Consider the following 20,891-nt stretch of genomic DNA (forward strand, 5'->3'; position numbering starts at 1 on the left):
ATCAAACACATACCCAAAAACCCATACCCATATATCTAACTTGCATGCCCTAACCCCGTAAAGAAACTCCATAGAAAGAAGAAGTTCAGAAACTTACCTTTACGCGTTTTTTTTCTCCTCGCGCGATCGATCGTTCGATTCTTCACTCGACTCCAGTGCTTAGTGTTCCGGCGTACTGTACTTCATCCTCCCATAAGCTCGAATATCCCTTCACTCGTCTGAATGCAAGTGTTATTAGGATTTCTCTCTTCGGTTTTATCAACCCAGAGCAAGAACAGGATGACGATCCTTTACGATCGAGAGGAAGAACACGAAAGGTTTGTCTGTGTAGTTTGAACTGATGGGTCGAAATGAATAAAATTGAATTTTTAATTTCACTTTTATATATTAGTTGCCATATAGGTTTTTATTAAATTAAAGAATAATGTAATTACGGACGTGGCAGTGGACGTGGCGTCGTACGTGGCACGCCGTTTGTGCCAAATCACTACCCCGTTAGATTAGGGCATATGTGAAGGTTCGAGGAAAGCTCAGGGAGATTTTTGAGAGTTTGTTTGATATAAGGGCAAATCTGTTTTTCCGAGAAAATACGAGGGCAAATATGTGTATTAACCCTATTTTTTTGTCAAACTGTCTAAAATATTTACTGTATTATTAATATAGTTACAAAAAAAAAATTATACAAAACTGTTTCAATTTATCAACAAACTTGTTTGGAAGGTCCGATATAACAGTTAAATAATAATCAAACCAGTTTTTTCAAATTTTCAAAAGCAAATGGCTAAAACTGTTCTTCCTTAGAAACGTTAGGGTTATATTTACACCATTTCATATGTTGATACTAAATCTGCACTTCGTTTGAAATGTTAAAGTTAAATTTGATCCTTATCCCTATGATCTATAAAACATTAGCATACATGGTAAGAAAAAATAAATGTCAATCACAATTCATAAGTAATGCATCAATCTACTAATATATAAATAAATATTTAAAAATTATGCGAATTATAAAAAATAAACATATAAAAATCCATATAAATATATTATTTTAAAAATTGAACATCCCATGGTGGGGATGTGAATTCCCGTGAACTTGGGATAAAATGTCCCTATCCCCGCGACATCCCTACACCTGGGAATTTTTCCCCATCCTCACCCCATGATGTGAATTTTTCCATAACCTACATTGTCCGGACACGGATACGGTATCCGACACGGACACGAATACGGGAAACGTCATTTCTATAAAACACAGGACACGGATACGTAGGGGACACGTGTAAATATTAAAAATATTGGAGCACATTTATAAATATTAAAAATATATTTTTATATATGATTTTTTTGTAATATAACTAAATAAATACATATAAACGAATGTGAATGAATTGTGAAAGATTGTTAGCAGCCCTATTTATATAGATGGATGGAGAAGTTTGAGAGTTTTTGGATTAATTAGGAGTTTCTGGCATTAATTCCCCCTGTCCTTTGGAGTTTCTGGCTCTCCAAATCTATTCGGAATAACGACGATCGATGATTGAAGTTGAACGGCTATTTTTTCACATTTGAAGAATCGCTTGTTTTTTTTTCTGGGACACGCGTATCCTTCACTGATACGCGTGTCCAACTTTCCGATATTACGGAAACGGCCCCGACACCGTGTCCCAGGCATTTCCGGCCATTTCCGTATCGGATTCGTATCCGACACGCGATACGTTGGGTCTATGGCGTGTCCGTGCTTCAGAGTCCATAACTATCAATAAAAGGGACAACCTCACATATCGACTTGTAACTCCTTAAACAAGTATTCACTCATGGTAAATTATACGTCGTTATGTCTCCAGTAACCACAGGAGAATAATTGTTCATAATAAACACTGATAATGAGGTGGAAGACCGAACATTCATAAAAATATCATTTACTGAGAAATATTTCAAAATATTCTCATCATCCCACAAAAGCAAGATATCACATTCTTATATTATATAAAAAAAAAAAAAAAGGCGGCCCGGTCGCACTACGCGTCCCCGCTGAGCGAAGGTCCGGGGAAGGGTCCCACCACAAGGGTGTACTGGGGCAAGCCTTCCCCTGCCAATTCTGTTTATTCTAATCCTACAAAAATGATAGTCTGGTTGTACGCATCCCCACTTCTAATACTTACCCCATCTGGTGAAAAATTTACAAGTCATGCCCCATCGTTAAAGTTTTACAGTTCAATTCTATTACTGATTCAATTTTTTTTTTCCAGACTGCATGTGTTCAAATTATTGTACCCCAACATCTCAAGTTAGTTACACAAGCATAGTACTACAAGGAAACAAAAAAAAAAAAAAAAAAAAATCTTAAATAGTTACAATCTTATCCTTTATTTCATTTGTTTTCCAACACATCAAATTAATATAATACTATTATCATTTATTGTAATTCATGATTTACATTATGTCTTTCACATATTCAATATGCATGATATTCATCATTGAAAATTTTCTTTTACAAAATACATGACTCATTGAAAGACAACACTATACTTTATACTTCCACTCATTCACTACAAATTTTTAACCACCACAAAATACAAAATTACAAGACAGCACAACGCTCGGTTCAGTTACCTAGTATATAAAAGAGAACATGTTGGAAGGCCGTTGGTAATTGAATGCGAAAGGTTATGATTCATAGGTATGGTGTCCTAATACAATGTAATTATAACAATGATGATGATGATGATGAAATAAAACGTTTGTTGTAAAAGACAAGACAACTGCTTCAGATCACTTATCCAAGTTTAAGCCTAAAGGAATTCCCACAACAAACATATCATGCAAGCCCTAATAGAAACCACGATTAGTCAATTTTATTTTCTAGCTTGAATCATAAAATTAATCTACTCAAAATTAGGACTAACATGACAATACAATTTACATATTCAGGACGTTCAAACCCCCTAAGTAGCGTCAGCGTTTATTTTCTTATTGGTTGAGAGCTTACCTATGACTGTAGAGGTCATGGGTTCGAATCACATGGGTGGGGTGGGGTGGGTTGTGGGATTTTTTCTTTCTCTTTAATGTAATCTTCCTTTCTTTAATGTAAGTGCATTGCGCACAACTTTTAAAAAAATTTACATATTCAGGACTCTCAATTTCTAACACAACAATACAACCCGTTTGACACAATTATCATTTTTCCACATAACACAATTATAACACAACCTATTTTGACACCCTACTCAAAATAAACTATAAATATTAATGGCCAAATTAGTTATAAAAATATAAATTAATATTCAAAATTCATTTGAGAACTAAATTGAAGAACGAGTAATTAACACTTTTATCAGAAAAAAGGGCAGAGTGGGTATACTTATGAGAATGCTCTACTTGTACACTACAGCATTATCCTCACCAACAGCAACTATACTGACAATAACAACCATTATCTCCTCAGCAACTGCAGTTAGTGCTATTCTAATAACACGCCTTTTACATTTAGAAAAAAAGTGTACCTTCTCAGCGGCTCCCACCTCCATTGCACAAACTAACCAGATCCATCAGTGTTGAATGCAAAACATCCAAAGGTAAGTACCCCAAGAACTTCCTGTACTCTGATGCACCTTCTCCAATGTCCATTCGAAGCTTCCTCTCTTCGGCAAACCCATCTTCCATCACCAACCACCATGATATACAACCTTCACTATTCTCTGGGTCGACGTGTCCCACCAGGCTTAGTACCTCTCCCTGCTCTAATTCCAAAGACAGCGATAGGAAGTCCCGGTTTGCTTTCATTCCCACTGTAATAGCTTCCTCGTGAAGCCACCGAATGACTTGGCTACCAACCTATCATTAAAAGAATATTACATGGTGGCACAATTCATGCAAGTGCAATTATTCCTCAATCACACCTTAAAAGAGAAAACAATCAATGCAAATTATAAGATGGAACAGTCCCATATACTCTATTCAGGATTTCCCGCCAATACTGCAATTATATTTCATTACTCTGATGAAGATGGGATAAAGGCAGCAAGTTAGACTTACAGTGTTGAGGTCTGAAAAGGCACATCTTATCTGAGACACATGGTAGCAAATCAAATGCTCACATACCTAGCCTTAAATCTAATCTACTAGGGTTGACAGCATAAATCTTTTTCCTCCACTCTAACTAGTTTAGTGTCAAGGAACCATCTAATCCAAGAGATTAAGCTGATGGGTAAGGTCTAAAAACAAACAAGAAGCTATCTTAAATCATAATCAAGAAAGCAGATGACAAAAATAGAAACCTTAAGGTCCTAAAACCTACCTGTTGCAGAATTATCACAGGAAGATCAGCTATGTCACAGTCATACTTGTTCATAGAACATATGTCGTCAGCACTGCCTTTAAATAGCCCAACAACATTAGGAGCACCTTCCGCTTCAACATAGATGCAATCATCATTTACCACAACCTTAGTCCTAAATTCGGTTTTAATATCACACTTCATGAGTTTCGTATCTGATGTGCGGAGTTGGGAACTAGCATGGAGAATGGAGTGAGGAACCTTCATCAATACTGTCCATGAAGATATTCGGGAATGCCACGTGGGATGGGATATTAAGTGGAGGTATGGGACCTTGCAAACCTGAGTATTAGAGAGAAAAAGAAAAAGTGAAAGCTCAAAACGTGCCGAACACAAAAGACATAATAACTGTTGTATGTTTAATGAGTTCACAGGACAATACTGCATTTTCAAGCTCCATAAGAACTTTGTTTGAAAAAATTCTGTGAGCCACAGACATGCAGAAATGGCCAAGAAGACTGGACCCATTCTTTGCTGTCTGACCAGATGCATGACTGCCACTTGAAAGGGGTCTATCATTTGCTCTTGCAAATACGTGCTCGTGGAAAATCTGTTGGAGATATATTTCATAGCTAATACGATTAGGAAAGCTCGACTTTTTATTAATATAGTCAACCTTTTCTTCTGGTAGTTTCACCCCTTCAAGTGAATCTAAAGGTAGAACTGCTGACTCTGAAATCTCGATACCTCCCCCATCATTTATTTGATCATCCTCATTAGATAGCACTAATGATATAAAAACAGAATCTCCTTGAGTTATGCTCAACTGTAGATAATTTTCTCGAATTCCAGTCACATTGAGTCCTAAAGATTGGTTGAATGCTTCACGGTTCACCATGTCAAACACCTGGAAACACAGCCACCTAAGACAAGTAAAATAGTAAATAATGAAGAAACACAGAAAGGGAGACTAGGGCCAGGGGGAGAGAGGGAGCCTACCTGTTCACTAAAGATTGCTTGATGAACTTCACGAAGGAGAGAATGTGTTTCTTTCACACACTCATTATCACTTGTAGAGTCTGTCTCAGTTTCCTCTGATAGATGCTCAACTGAGCATGACCTTTTAATATTAGTAGATTTCTTAACATCGTCATTGGAATGTGAACCTAGAATACCAAAATGAAGAGAACGACAAGAATTGGGAGGTAAATTTATAGCCAGCATTCCAGCTGAGTCATGTTCAATGCGAATAGTAGATAAAGAAGACGGCCGGAAGAGAGAGGCTGAATCATATAATGAGTTGTCAAAAAGATCAATGGTAAAGCCTTCATTGCCAGGAGCAATTGCTGCCATGCGCTGCCGTTTAACTTTCCAGTTTTGCTGCAACCTATCAGCTTGTTAGAAAAAATTATTACAAGACTGTTGAAATTATGGGTATTTGAAAAATCAAAATGTAAGGGTCTAATGAAAATTCCAACTTTTGTTCAAGAAGTATAAAAACTGTATAACCATTTACTGATTCATAACTTGTGTAAATAACACAGACTCACCTGATTAGAGCTCCATAAAATCTTGCTTCCCTTGCAATCTGCTGTTCCAAAGCTTTGGCAGACTGCTTAAAATATTTACCAAGATGCTGCCAAAATAAGTGAAGAGCAATCAGAAATATGTGGTAATGATATTAGGAGAAAAAACTTCCAAAACTTGCGCCTTTCAATAAGAAATTCCAAGCTAGTGACTGAAGTTGTAATGTTGCAGAATTTGCATCCCAAAATAGAATTATAATGGTAGTGAAAGCACCAAAGCTCCTAGACAGCTCCTCCCATAATTCAAAAAGGAAAAGGAAGAGAAAGGTAAATAAGCATACCCGGTAGCACTGTAGCTTTGTGGCTGTAGACACAGCAAGATCAGCCAAATGCTCACTGGGTAATGGTTTCGGCCTGGTCATGCTAGCCACGGTTACAGCATCATTTGCTTCCACCTATTCGTATTTAAACCGCAGCAAAATCATAAAGTAAACTAATTCACACTCATCAGAACCATTCTTTCACAAAAAAAAAAAAACTAACAAATAGAAAACAAACTAATTCCTATCCACTGGTTTATCAGAACAATTTGGTGGAATTGATGAGATTATTTGGAGTATAAATTTTTCTAGGACTTCTGCAAGGATCTGCTTACATGTTTGTTTGTAGAGAAAACAGCATGTCTGCAGTTTCTACAAAGGATTTGCACACACCAGAACCCATATTGTGTGCAAGCTCTGATCAAGTTAAAAAGCTTCTATCTATCATCGCTGATGTTAGAGGTCTTAAGATTATGAATTTAATCTACAATGTTCAAACCAAGGTTGTAAAAAACGTTAGACGCTAGTCGGGCGGACAGGGCCATCGAGGATTAATCGGATTTGTATTTTTTATTTGTAAATCAACAAATTTTTATATAAATTTAACTAAAATATGTATTATACTATTTAAAAATAATAATATAAAATTATTTAATATAGAAAAACATGTATATTGGTAACATATATCTTTGAAAATGTGCAAACGTGAACATTTTAACAACAAAATCATTGAAACAACTCAAACAAATAAAATATAATGTTCAAGTAATATAATTCACCAAAAGCTATGAAACAATGTTCATAAAGTCTTAAACCATATCATGAAAACAAGTAAAAAATGCAATATCCAAAAATAATAAACACAATTCACAAATAACCATGCAACAATGTTCAAAAGTGAATTTTAGTAAATCAAAGAAAATTAATAATAAAAAACGTTTTTGTTCATCATCGCTTAGGCGGCGACTAGGATGTCTAGGCGACGTACAGACGGCTGAAAATCGTCTAGAGTAAAAAAAAATGCCCAGAGAGACTATAGGAGAAAATAAGAGCGGATTCTCGATTTCGAGCGCCTAGACCATACAGGCGGCCTTGTTTTTGAACAGCGGTTCAAACCAATAATCAGAAGAGCTGAAATCTTACCAACACTTGATGCCAACCTAAAACATTCTGTGAAAGAAAACCATATAAAAGTTCACCTAGAACAATGGTTAACAAAAACCATCCTACTTCTGCAATTTTTACATTCTTGTGACTCAAACTTCAGTTATAGAGATTATCTTCCTTATCTACAAAAATCCTCAATTTAGATGCAGAGGAAAGGATAGTGAGACTCACAGTATTGATGAGATCAATAATAACAGAAAGCTCCTGATGAGCTAATTGCAAGTTCTCCACCATGCTCTGCCAAGGCCATTGTGTTGCTGAGGAACTCTCGTTTGAGTTTGAGATCTTTTTCTTCTTTTTGTTTTCCTCATCTTCCTTCTCCACAGCCCAGGCAAAATCTATGCGCCGAATGAGTGATACTCTTTTCTCATCATATTCGATATCACTGTTTCACAACAACAATGAATAAGGAATATTGTTTGAATCTACCTCTCATACATTCTCCTTCCCTTCGCAGTACAGTTTAGTCTATTAAGCAAGATAAACGAGGGAACAATGAAATGACCGACAGTAATTATACTATGATCATTAGGGCAAAGCTGGTACAGAAATATTGTTGATAGACATAACATGAAAATGGATTACGAAAAAGAAACAGAAATTGAGTTTAGAAGCTCGGAACTGAAAGAGTGAAGAATGAAAAATCATAATAGGGGAGACTTTAGATTGATAATCGATTGTCATATCTTAAAAGATATATGATACAGAATCTGAAGAAGAAAAGGAAATGGGATTAAAGTAGAGAAAGAAGCATACGTAGGGAAGCGTTCGAGGCCGTTTTCTTCGATAGATTCCAAGCGCTTAACGGGGAGCTTGTCGAGTGAGATTTGGACCTTGGCATCCATTTTCAGTACGAGATTTTCCGGGGAAAAAAAACAAGACTTGAGAGACCTAAGACCATTCAGAATCAGAATGGAGAAGAGTTTTTTTTTTTTTTTTTTTTTTTTTTTAATAACAGTAGCTCTCGAGCAAGACAAGGCCCAGATTCCCACTGTATTTCATGCCCAAGTCGGCCCTATGATAAACAACTGAATCATTTGGGCCGAAATAAACAAAAAAAAAAGATTTAGAAAAAGCAGAAATTACTAAAAGAGACACATTTGGATGTTATATTCCAATGTAACTACCTTACTGAATTTATTGAACTTGAACCGTAAACGTGGAATCTACGTGTAATTAAGAACACATCCTATCCCTATCCAAAGAAAACCTTAATTTCGTGTACTCATTGTCTATATATATAGATCGCTGCCAAAAAAGGATTCAACAAAAAAAAAAAAATCATAATTATATCTTTGTTGAATCCTTTTTTTTCTCCAATTGCTTGTTCCATTTTGACGATGAGAGAAAGAATGGATAATCCATTGCAGCTCAAGTCGTTGAATCACATATCCGTTGTGTGCAGATCTCTTCAGAAATCTCTCAATTTCTACCAAGATTTACTTGGATTTTTCCCCATCAGGAGGCCTGGTTCCTTCAACTTTGATGGTGCCTGGTATGTTTTATCATTTCATTTCTCAACTAAAAAGAATCTTCACCTTCTTAATGTTTTTCATTAATATATTGCCATATATGACAGGTTGTTCAATTATGGCATTGGTGTACATCTACTGCAATCTGAAGATCCTGAAAACATGCCCAAAATTAGCCACATCAATCCCAAGGACAATCACGTCTCTTTCCAGGTGGGTGTTTGTTTTTTAATACATTAATGTGTGTCTATATATATGTACATAAATTATATGAAACTGTGGTTGTGCAGTGTGAAAGCATTGGAGGAGTAGAGAAAAAACTAAAGGAAATGAAGATAGAATATGTAAAAGGAAGAGTAGAAGAGGGAGGAATATATGTTGAACAATTGTTTTTTCATGACCCAGATGGATCCATGATTGAAATTTGTAACTGTGATGTTCTTCCTGTGGTTCCTATTCCTGCTACTGCTTCTGACATGCCATGTTCTCTTCTTAATTGCAATCTTCAACATAATTCAACTATCACGTGTTGAACTTCTTTCTCCCTTTCTTTATATATTCTAATTTTATATTTTTTACAATTTTCACCACAACCCATCTCATTTCTCAAAATTAGTTGAGGGTTAATTAATTGGATTCTTTGTAATTTTGTACATATCTATATTCGTAATAATATGCTCATGTTATCTTATTGTTGATTTTCTCTTTAGTGCAATTTTTCATTTATATTGTTGTTCAAAATGATGTTGTGCGATTATCAAACTTAGAGGGTCAGGGACGAAGTAGTAAAGAAATGTTACTTGTTTATTAATACACAAACCAATAAAGTTAAAAAAATGTTTGAAAATGATTTTTTTTTATTAAACTTAATAAGGGATCTAATAAAAACATCTAATTTTATATGAAAAAAAAACTTTTTATTTCGCTTTAAATATTAGTTAGTGATATAAAATATTTTCTACAAACACTTTTAGATGCAAAATCATTATACATCAATATGTTCTAAATGTAATATTTCAGTATTTTTTTTTATAAAAATGTTGCTTTTGAGACCTTTTCTCCCTTGAGTCGTGGATGTGTGTTGAGTTTTTAGACCTAGGATTATTATCATTACATCTTTTGAGATTTAATTTATATATATTTTTATAAAAATATTGGGTTTGAGCCTCTCTTTTCCTTGGATTCTAGGTGGGCAACCCTCCTGCCCATGCCCAAGAACAACCCTCTATAGAGGTTTCACTGATTTTCTCATTTGTTGTTGTTAGATGTTTATTATTGTAGTTAGTTGATTAATTATTAGTGTTTGACAAAACAGTGATTAATTTTTAATTTTTTTGAGAAAAATGCGTATATCTTCATTAGATGAACAAAGAAGAAGTATAACAAGAAAATGGTAAGGAATAAAATGTCCCACAAGTAAATACAAGCTCCACGAATGGATGAAAATGACTGCAAATAACAAAAAACAAAACTCATAAAAGGTATAAAAAAACACAAAACAACAATAAAATATATATTTCTCGTAAATCCAAACTTGTAAAAAAACATCTGCAATCCAAACTTCATCTTTTAGACCATTTCGAACATTCGGATCTGAGTCCTTTTTGCGACCACATAGATTTATTGATCCACTAACGAGATAAATCATTGCTGCTCTTGCGAAATCCGAAAAAAGCATACACAATAGAATAATAGAGAGCGTATACAATTCAAACGGATAAAGGGTTCCGATAAAATATATGAACACATACTAAATAGAAAAATAGCAATAACAAAAAATATAAAAACCTAACCCGGTGGGAGGAAGAAGAATAAAGACAAACTTCCTTCGTCCTCCTCACAGTAGATCAACAAAATATGAAAGTTTGTATAGTTGATAGATTATGAGAGTTTGGCAGAAAAGGGGAAGAGAAAATAAGAAGAATAGGGTTGGCAGTTTTTTGTTCTTTTCCTACAACTCCTAAGAGGATTTTGAAAATATATTTAATTGTTGCTTTTTTTTAAGTTGTGCGCAATACACTTACATTAAACAAAGAAAAATTACATTAAAGATGAAGAAAAACTCTTAACCCACCCCACCCGAATGTGATTCGAACCCATGACCTCTAGAGTCATAGGTAAGCTCTCAACCAACGGGCTAAGAGCTTCACCACTATTTAATTGTTGCTTGTTGTTGGAATGTAAAATATCTAATATCGATATGTTTTAAATTAATTAATAAATAAATTATAAAAATTGCAATACACAAATTCATAATAAAAATAATCTAAATAACTAAATAACAATTTACTGAATGGAGTAAAACTTTGTTCTTTCAGCAATAATATTATAGAGATGAGAACAATGTTAAAGAAGAAATGTGTTTTGCAGAAATAAGAAGAATAATTTTGTAAACATTATATAAATACAAACAATTGTTCATAAAAACCTCCAAAACGTTACTGTTTGTATTAAAAAAAACTAAAAGTTATTGTTGTATAACCCTAACCAAATATCATATCTGCGGTTTGGAGTGAAATACTAAACATTGCTCTGAAAAGCTGAAACAAACATCCTATTTATAGAAAATCTCGGTTAAAAGCTTTTTTTTTTTTGCGTCCTGCAATACAAAGACAAAGACCTTATCGGATTCCGATGAGGAACTTTTCGACTCCTAACTCAATGCTAGTCTAATATAAAGAGAGAAGAAGACAGTAGTAAAAAGTATCACACAAAGAGTAAAAGTATGTAAGGTGTACCTTTCAAATGAGTGAGACGGTTTATGTAGAGAATCCTTAAAGAGGCAGGACTCTGTGTTTTCAATAAATAAATGGGCTTGCCAAAGACTCCTTATTAGAGTAGGACCAAGATACTCTAATACGGAAGAATCATGTCTCTAGAGGGACAAATATCTAAGTGATGGTAGACAAAATTCTTAATTTTTAATTTTTTATCCATAGAACTTAGCTATGTACATTTTAATTTTTTTTTTTCATTGTTCTTATTTTATATCCAAAACTTAGCTATGTACATTTTCTTAGCAAACCACATGTTAAAACTTATTATTATTTCAATTTGTATCTCTTAATTCATTGTTTATGAATTTTATTATAATGGATATGATCAACATATATTTTGATTTATTTTAGAAGTACATTTATTATTAATTTAAAATATATATATATTAGTCATTTTACATATTAACAACAACTAATCCTAATCTTACTTAAAACATGTCCATATTAGTAATTTTACCAAACACTAATAATGAGAAACTGATAGGAAACAAATATGGTTGCCATATTGTAATTATTTATAAATTATTATTTTTGCAATTTTTATTTAGTTATTTAGATTAGTTTTAGAATAAATTTTATATATTTATTTAAAACATGTCCATATTAGTCATTTTACATACTAACAACAAAAGACAATCATAGTTTTATCGAACATTAATCATCAATCAGCAAACAACAAATTAGAACATCAAACGACATATAAATCAAACGGGCTCTAAATAAAGTTGGGTAGATGGGATCAGTACTAATCTCAATCTATCGTAGAAATTTTCTAGATTTGGAGTTTGTTTTCTCATTTCTATATTTGTTTATGAAACGAGCCAATCCCCTTTCATTAAAATTAGTGTTCTAAATTTCTCTTCTTTTTTAATTTTATAAAAAAAACACATTAATCATAAAAATATATCATCCCAACAAATATAAAAGGAAAAAGTACAAAAATAACCTTGTGGTTACACATGTTTTCGATCGTCACCCTCGTGGTTTAAAAATTTATAAAATGGTACCTTGAGGTTCATTCTGTTAGCAAACACATACCAAATTGACTAACAGTGTTAAAAGCCAAAGGGAAAAGAGTAATTTAGTCCTTATATTTATTAATTTTATAAATTAACCCTCCTTATTATCTAATTATCACAAACAAACCCAAAAATAAAAAATAAAAATCAAATATACCATCTTCTTCATCTTTCTTTAATTTCTTATTTTTCTTCTCTTTCTCCCTCTCCTCTTTGTTAATTCCAAACAACAACATCTTTCTCAAACATTTCGTCGAACACTTTGTTAGCATCTTCCATTGTCCCACCAGATGTATACAACTCAATAACCCCAATTCTAATTGAGTTGAAACGCTCAAACCCAACAAGTATAACGTTCTTATGAATACACCGACCGATTTTAAGATCACAGAGATTAGAACACGCCTTGAGCAGAGGAGCGAAAGTGTACTGTCAAGCCAAATCCATCGTTTTTTCATGGAGAAAAAGAAATTTAGAGACTCCTCGAAAGGTCTGCATAGGGAGTAGCCTTTAATCATGGAATTAAAGAGGTATATGTTGGGGTTTTGGCATTGAGAAAAGACGCGATACGCATAGTCCATTTTTTGTTGAGATCCACAAACGGAAATGAAATGAGCGAGGATTTGGTTCAATTGATGAAGGCCTCGGCGAAGGAAATGGGCATGGATTTGTGACAGTTGGGTTCGAGTGTCGTGGCTGTGAAGAAGGCACAAGATTTTTCGCTCAATCTATCTGCAATTTATGCAATTTCTACATTATAGAAATTTTTTTATGCATTATAATCTCCGGATGTAATTTATGTGTAGAAAAATTTATAATTAAATAAAAATAAATATATATTGAAAATGTAATTCTCTAAGTTATATATTTTGTATCATTTAAAAAACTTGTGTGGGAAGATGACGGGAACATGGATAGAAATCTTCATCCCATCTCATCCCTATTTTTATAAAAAAGAAACTAAAATAAAATTAGGGATAAGATATCAAAATAGACTTGAACTTTTTGGATAAGTATCAATTCAGGTCCACGTATAAAATAACACTAATGTAGGTGTAGTATTTAAAAAAGAGTATCAATTTAGGTCGCGATAATGGAACGTGTCACGTCGTTCATATTACTCCATTAAGTTCTGTCAATTGAATGTGGAGAGAGAAATCATAACTTAACAAAATAATATGAATGATATGTCATATTTCGTTATCGATGCCTAAATTGATACTCTTTTTTAAACATTAAATCTATATTAGTGCTACATGGAGACTAAATTAGTATTTTCCCAAAAACGTTAGGCCTATTTTGGTACATTATCTCAAAAAATTATAGTAGGTCATGGTCGGGGGATAGATAAGTTTGGTCTCATTCACAGTCCTAATTGTAAGCAAATGGCGAGCTAATTTGTAATAGTTTAATTATATATAGTTATGGTGTGGTTTCACCGATTTGCTGATGATAAGTCCTTAATTTATGTATTTATGCATGCATATTCATGTTTATATTAATGCATTTAGCTTAGTTTAGGATAGGTTTTGGAAAGATTTCGCTTGTTTGTTCATGATTTGTACAGAGATGGGTTTGAAATACAAAAGGCTCAATATGAAGGAATATCAGCAAAGAACAGATCAAAGACAGAAGAAAAGAGCCAAATTAGGACAAAATCATCTGTCACGTTCGTGACATACCTATCCCGAATGTGACATGCCTCAAACACTAGCATTGACAGAAAGTCATCCGCCAACTTTGCATGGCTAAGCAAAGTCACGAACGTGACACTCCTGTCTCGTTCATGACCGACGTCTTCACTGTAAAAAGACTTGGTTCTTCAGTATAAATGCATCTCTTTCAACATGAATCATCATTCTTCTTCACCACAGGCTATGACTCTCCAATACAACACTTGAAGAGTTATCATCTTGAAAAGACATAATCCTTCATCCACTATAAGAAGGATACTCCTCTCTCCATTGAAGATATACATTATTGAATACAATACAAGCAAGAAGATAAAATATTGATTGATACTCTGCAGAGATAAACTGAAGATATCAAGACTCTATAGTTTCTAAGCTTTTACTTCCAGCATTGAAGGAAGCAAGATCGGGAGATACACTTCCTCGAGATACAAGATACAAAAGACGCCCAGATGCCTAACAACCTTACAGAGACAGTAAAAGGATTCATAACCCCTATACTCTCATCTGTTACAGTCTTTATTCTTTGTATTCTTTATTGTTGACATATCATTAACTCTGTCAAATACTTGTTTATCAAAATCACAATTCAATCTAATGCAAATTATTCTATGTTCATCATTAGATTCTATTACTGCTTTTATGAATATTATAGGGAAATCCATTTAAGCAAGACATAGGAATAGTTATCATTTTATGAAGTTAGAAGAGATTCAGCTCATAAAAGGATAATTGCATCACATAATCCACTTGCTTCGTTTTTAATTTTTAATTCTAATTCATTATGATAAGTTAAGGAATTGGGATTATCTATCTAGAAACATCTAAGTTATTTAATCCTAGATCGAGAGATTGGATTAAATATTCTTATCTGATACAACTACAGTAAGTTCGAAAAGTGTTTTCAGGTTTAAACTTATAAAAATATGTATGTATCCCGGGCTATGCACGGAATAGAAACTTAGGAAATATAATTTAAGTATTACTATCATTCTTTTAAACAAAACTATTTACAAATCTAATTATTTATTCTCTATAACCAAGAGAAAAATGAATTTATAAATTTTAATCCGTTATAGTAGTTGATCAGCATTCTCTGTGGGAACGATATCTTATTATTACTATAAGGGGAACCGTGCACTTGCGGAATTCGCTTAATAAATTTTTGGTGTCGTTGCCGGGGAACGCCAAAGAAATTAACCTATATAAATTTTATTTATTTATTCCGAATTTTGGTTTATAGACTTATATGAAATTCTTTCTGATTAACAGGTACCAAGATTAAAAGTTTATGCGTCAGACACGAAGTGCCAAGCAGACACTAGAACCTTATCAACCTGAGATTGAAAAGAATTTAAAGAAAAAGAAAAGAGCAAGGAAAAATAAGAACAAAAATAAAGCAAAGATGGCAGTACCACAATGATTAATGGACTATGTCGCACCAGCACTCAATGGAGTACAAGACGGGGTAGTACATCCACCAATCGTTGCAGAACAATTTGAGATCAAACCATCTTTACTTTAAATGTTACAAAACATCGTCCAATATTATGGACTACCTAAGGAGAATCCAAACACTCACTTGGCAAGTTTTCTAGAAATTTGTGACACCTTTAAAATTAATAGGGTGACAACAGATGATATTAACACTATGCCATTTTTCCTTTCACATGACACAAGATACATGACAGACATTTATTTTCGTGTCATCTGAATATGTTTCGTGACAGTATTTTAATTCTCTGTCATCGGAAGGCGAAATAAAAAATGTGCTCGCATCTCAGATGACGTTACGGTTACAGTATGCTGTCATCCCAAAAGAACGCGATTTTGATGGAAAAGTCACTTAAGCATTAGACGACACTTCGAATAAATGACTGTCATTGTTGTACGAAAATAAAAAAGCGGCAACCAAAACTTAGAAAAGCGGGGGAGCAAAAACTCTAACTTTTATTTTGCGCGCTTAAAAAAGAACGGGGTATATAAGGCCAATTTAGCCAAAACCCAGTCTTTCGAACTCCTCTTCTCCTTCAATCTCCACCTCTGCAAAAGCCCTAAACATAATTCATCTTCTCCTGCTTGGTTTATCTCTCTCAATCGGGTGAATCGTCTTCTAACTCGTTAATTCTTCATCTCGGCAAGGTTCGTTTTAGGGTTTATTTAACACATTATGCTATGTTCATGACGATTGTTCTTGAAATTATTATACTATCTGCATGTTAGTTTTGACTTAATCTACTGCATATTCTTTCTATAATTCGAAGTTTGTTTGCTTAAAATTAGGTATTGACATTCTAAAATAAGGGTTTTATGTGGTTTTAGTATATCTATTTATTTTTTATGTTTATCTGGTTTTTTCGGCAATGTTGTTCTAATTGGATGATTCTTTCATGTACTTTTGATGATGGGTTTACTTTGGATGATTCTTTCATGTACTTTTGATGTTGTGTTTACTTTGGAGATGATTCTTTAATATACTTTTGATGCTGGGTTTATAGTCTTGCAGATACATTTACGTATACATTTTGGGTTTCTCTGCCGTTTGTTGTTTGTCAATGTATGTGTTTATTGTTAATTATTAGTTAGAATACAACTGATTATAGATTATGTTTGTTCAAGATGGATAAATAATGGATGGTGGCTGATATGAGATCACTACATTTTAGAATAGGCTTACAAGAGTTTCTGAAGTTTGCAACTGATAATGCTACAAACTCAAACTATATTTTCTGTCATTGTGTCAAATGTTGTAACCTCAGAGGTGGTAGTATTGACTTCATTAAGGATCATTTAATCTGTAATGGAACTATGAAAACATATACAACTTGGGTATGGCACGGTGAGTGTTCTATTGCAGACTCAAATCATATAAGTGAGAGTTCTGAAACAGTTGAAATGAACCATGACTTAGGGAGAGACTTATAAGAAGATGGGTGCTCAGTAGAGTCAGATGAATTTATGCATTTCGTTCATGATGGAGACAAGCCTTTGTATCCTGGTTGTACTAAATCCACCAAGATGAATGGTTTACTACAAACCTTTAATCTGAAAGCTAAACATGGTCTGACCGAGTCTTGTTATACTGACATTTTATTATTGTTTCACACCCTTCTTCCTGATGGGAATGAAATGTCAATGTCTGCCAATGAGGCCAAAAAAACTCTTCATGCTTTAGGGATGAAATATGAGAAGATTGATGCATGTCCTAATGACTGCATTTTGTATAGAGATGTTAATGAGGGTGCTACTCGATGTCCATCATGTAATGTCTCTAGGTGGAAACTGGCTAGGGATAATACATAGAAGGTAGGGGTAGCAGCTAAGACTTTATGGTATTTTCCACCAATCCCAAGGTTTAGAAGAATGTTTCAGTCCACAGTTACCGCTAAGGAACTTACTTGGTGTTGAAACACCTTTCCACATAATTTTGATTTGACAAAATTGTTTAAGTATAATTAAAAACATATTCTAAACACACTAAGTTTAAATGCTTTGATTTATTCTACTAATGTGTTTGTTCAATGTTGAGTTAAATTGTTTATAAGACACAAGATTAAAAGGCCCAAGCCCAATACGGAAGTCAAAGCCCAAGTCAAACAGTTTAAGGCAACTCGGCCCGCGTATGTCAAAACGCTGTCATTATGTACAAAACGCAGCTCAGCAAGAGAAGGATCTAGAAGACCTTCAAGGAACAACTTCGGAATGAAGCTGCTGAGTTGATTCGACAAACAGTACAAGACAGCAGCTGGCTAAGAACAACTTCCAGACAAAGTATTTCTACTTTGGGTAAAGTTCAGAAGACACAGTATGCTGTCTAGTTGACATTACCATAAATGGAGAGACACTCTGCCGAGCTGACCAAAAGCTGACCGAGGATAGAAGATACTCAAATCTGATTGGCCAAGAGCTCTGAGCAAGTCAGGATGACAACGGTAGGAGGCCGTTTCCCTCCAACGGTTATTTCGAAATTCGAAATGACCGATGCCTCAGACGTCTCTATAAATAGTGCCATCAGTTGCTTCATTCAATAGAGAACTTGATCAAGCTATTACGCTGACCAAATTTCTACGCAAAGTTCTCCAAGCAAAAGCAAAGCAATCTTACACTAAATTTCATATCTTTTGTGTAAAAGTCTAGAGTGATTATTCAATCATCTAAGGTGTCTTAGCAATCATTGTTTAGGACAAACACTTATCATTTCTAGAGATTAGAAAGGAGAGGCTGAGTACTCGGTTATAGTACTCAGCGAGAGATTGGGATTGAGTGGAGGTATAGAGGAAGGTACTCTTGTTATACTCAGTTGCTAAGATTGTAAAAGGTTTGATGCTCTACCGTTAAAGAGCTCAGTAGAGAATTCGAAATCTCGGAACGTGTTCTGGGGACAGGACGTAGGCTTGGAGGCCGAACCTGGATAAATCTGCTGAGTAACATATTTCTAACCTTTAACTCCTTTATATATTTATTGCTTGCTTAAACAAAAACTGACAAAGTAAAGAGGTCAAGCTGAGTTGTGCGCGTTGAATATCCGAGCTCAGGAATAGACTCTAAGTGCTATCTCCTGACTCAAGTAAAGAAACTGACCTAGTCACTAGTTGACTAAGCCAGTATCTTGCTATTCACTCAGCGCCGCTATCCAAACCTTTTTCTCACGAAAAAGAAGTCTGCCCTAGCTTAAAATTTTTAAATAGTTCCTAACCCCCCCTTGGAACTATACTTGTAACGTTATAAGGGACCAACAAGTGGTATCAGAGCTTAAAAGCTCACTGTAATGTAGGAAATTAAGGCTAAGGTATAGCAGCGGAAATATAAAAATTTTAGCCTATTTCCTTTTAACCATAGAATCCGTTAATCGTTATTTCATATAAAGAGGGATAAGAAGGAATACCTTTCGATGAACAATCTACCGTTGTTAAAGAAGCGCCCATAATTCTTTTCCGAGTTCCCAAGCACGAAGTATAACACGGTGAGGTTAAGTTAGAATCAACCCTTATGAGATGCAACCAAAATAGATTGCCTCTAATTAACCAACACAAGATCAAAGAGAAAAGGAGATGAATGAGATTAATCAATTGACGGAAGCCGTATGAATTCTTGTCCACGAACTAGGGGATGCGAATTCACTTTCTCTCTCTTAATGTAGGTTTCGAAAATCACAATAAGGGGAGGGGATAGGCTTAGTCGAAATTCACACATTAGGGGGGTATATATAATAACTTGTATCTAAACCCTAGTTAGATAGGAATAGGTTACTTAATAGGAATTCAATTCGGAATAGGATTCCTAATTATTATCTTATAATATATCTAATATATTTAGGATAATAATAAATAACCTAATTGGATAATAATAGGAGTATATTAATCTAATTAAAACTCCTAATTTAATTATCTCTCTTAATTAATTTAATTCACAAACCTAATCAAATTAGGATTAAGGGAATTAAAATAATTCCTTACTTACTATATACAAATTTCGGCCACCCCTAATTAAATGGGCCTTACTGGGCTCATTTGGGCTTCCATCTATTAATGACACCCATCTCTCTTTTGGTTCCAAGTCTTATGTGTGATCCATTAGGTTCTTACTACTTCTGGCCGTATGCGACTATTAAATTAATTTCTTCAAGAATTATATTTAATCCTTACATAACGGAATGATGTACTGAGTATGTTATTGGCAAGTCTGTAATCATTCCCCCAGAGTCCGTTAAGAAGACAGGTTGATTCTGTCGTTAACCCTTCCGTATTAGTTACAGTATAATTCGATCCTTTATCAACTACATCCTTGAACTGAATCTTATGACTATGGGTGATGTCAAGTCATATATAGCGAGACGTTCATTTTACTTGTACAGGCCGAGTCAACTCAAATAGATAGGTTAAGTGAAATCTGTATTTCTACTCTTAAGCTATCACCTTGTAAGGATTTAGAGTCGAGTCTTCCACAAGCGATCCTTGGATGTATCTCCCATTAATCGGGAGTGATAAATGCTCAATCCAATGTATAACTACCCTGACATTACCTCCTGTGACACCTAACCTTTGCAGTTCACACCCCAGAGTCATCTCTGTTAAGGATCGTGGGACCATAGGATCAAAGTCTCACATTCAGTAATTCAGGATGACCAATTAACATTCCTTTGAGTCTGAGGATTAGTTATACCTATTAATACCAATGAGATGAACAGGTGACAAGGAAGAATCTACCCATCCTGTTATCTCAAATCGGATCCCCAATCCTAATGAACGACGTTTCATCGGATCTATGTAACTGTCCAGATATCTATATATATGAAGCTTGTGAGATCAGCTTTCTGTCGGATAGAAGACATTGTTACATACAAGTCTCAACAGTGATATATCAATCCTAAACATATCACTTGACTTGGGGTGGTTTTAAGTTTATTAGTTTATTATAAAGTTTTGTCTCACTTCATGCTTGTATGAACACTTTATAATCACTTTAAACAAACTTACGGATTTCCTTTTATTAGACTTTATTTAGTGCTTAAAAGGGATTGCCTTTATATAGTTATAAAACATATATCTCATTAAAACAAATGATATAAAGAACAATTCATTTACATCAAGTTTGTATCCTGCAACAATTGTCTATAGGACACTAAACCCCAACATACTCCCAC

General features: G+C 34.2%; 2 protein-coding genes across 2 annotated transcripts; one reads left to right on the forward strand and one right to left on the reverse strand.

Moving 5' to 3' along the window:
• Positions 1–3,262: 3,262 nt before the first annotated feature.
• Positions 3,263–8,213, reverse strand: LOC136202815 (mediator of RNA polymerase II transcription subunit 17). Its single transcript, XM_065993718.1, has 8 exons — positions 8,046–8,213; positions 7,461–7,674; positions 6,144–6,257; positions 5,827–5,912; positions 5,276–5,663; positions 4,719–5,183; positions 4,298–4,618; positions 3,263–3,834 (listed from the first exon to the last, which is right to left on the reverse strand). Exons 1-8 carry the CDS (start codon positions 8,132–8,134, stop codon positions 3,508–3,510), a joined length of 2,004 nt encoding a protein of 667 aa, XP_065849790.1. The 5' UTR covers positions 8,135–8,213; the 3' UTR covers positions 3,263–3,507.
• Positions 8,214–8,571: 358 nt separating this feature from the next.
• Positions 8,572–9,458, forward strand: LOC136203329 (glyoxylase I 4-like). Its single transcript, XM_065994451.1, has 3 exons — positions 8,572–8,784; positions 8,869–8,974; positions 9,052–9,458. Exons 1-3 carry the CDS (start codon positions 8,630–8,632, stop codon positions 9,292–9,294), a joined length of 504 nt encoding a protein of 167 aa, XP_065850523.1. The 5' UTR covers positions 8,572–8,629; the 3' UTR covers positions 9,295–9,458.
• Positions 9,459–20,891: the final 11,433 nt, after the last annotated feature.

Source organism: Euphorbia lathyris, chromosome 8 (assembly GCF_963576675.1).
Source record: "Euphorbia lathyris chromosome 8, ddEupLath1.1, whole genome shotgun sequence".
Classification (NCBI taxonomy): domain Eukaryota; kingdom Viridiplantae; phylum Streptophyta; class Magnoliopsida; order Malpighiales; family Euphorbiaceae; genus Euphorbia; species Euphorbia lathyris.

Excerpts from the sequence above, each read along its gene's own strand:
- LOC136202815 (XM_065993718.1), bottom strand. The coding sequence starts at position 8,134 with ATGGATGCCAAGGTCCAAATCTCACTCGACAAGCTCCCCGTTAAGCGC. Across the intron at positions 6,258-7,460 it reads TTATTGATCTCATCAATACT|GTGGAAGCAAATGATGCTGT; the intron begins GTGAGTCTCACT and ends AAATACGAATAG. Across the intron at positions 5,664-5,826 it reads TTTTATGGAGCTCTAATCAG|GTTGCAGCAAAACTGGAAAG; the intron begins GTGAGTCTGTGT and ends ACAAGCTGATAG.
- LOC136203329 (XM_065994451.1), top strand. The coding sequence starts at position 8,630 with ATGAGAGAAAGAATGGATAATCCATTGCAGCTCAAGTCGTTGAATCAC. Across the intron at positions 8,785-8,868 it reads TTCAACTTTGATGGTGCCTG|GTTGTTCAATTATGGCATTG; the intron begins GTATGTTTTATC and ends CATATATGACAG. Across the intron at positions 8,975-9,051 it reads ACAATCACGTCTCTTTCCAG|TGTGAAAGCATTGGAGGAGT; the intron begins GTGGGTGTTTGT and ends GTGGTTGTGCAG.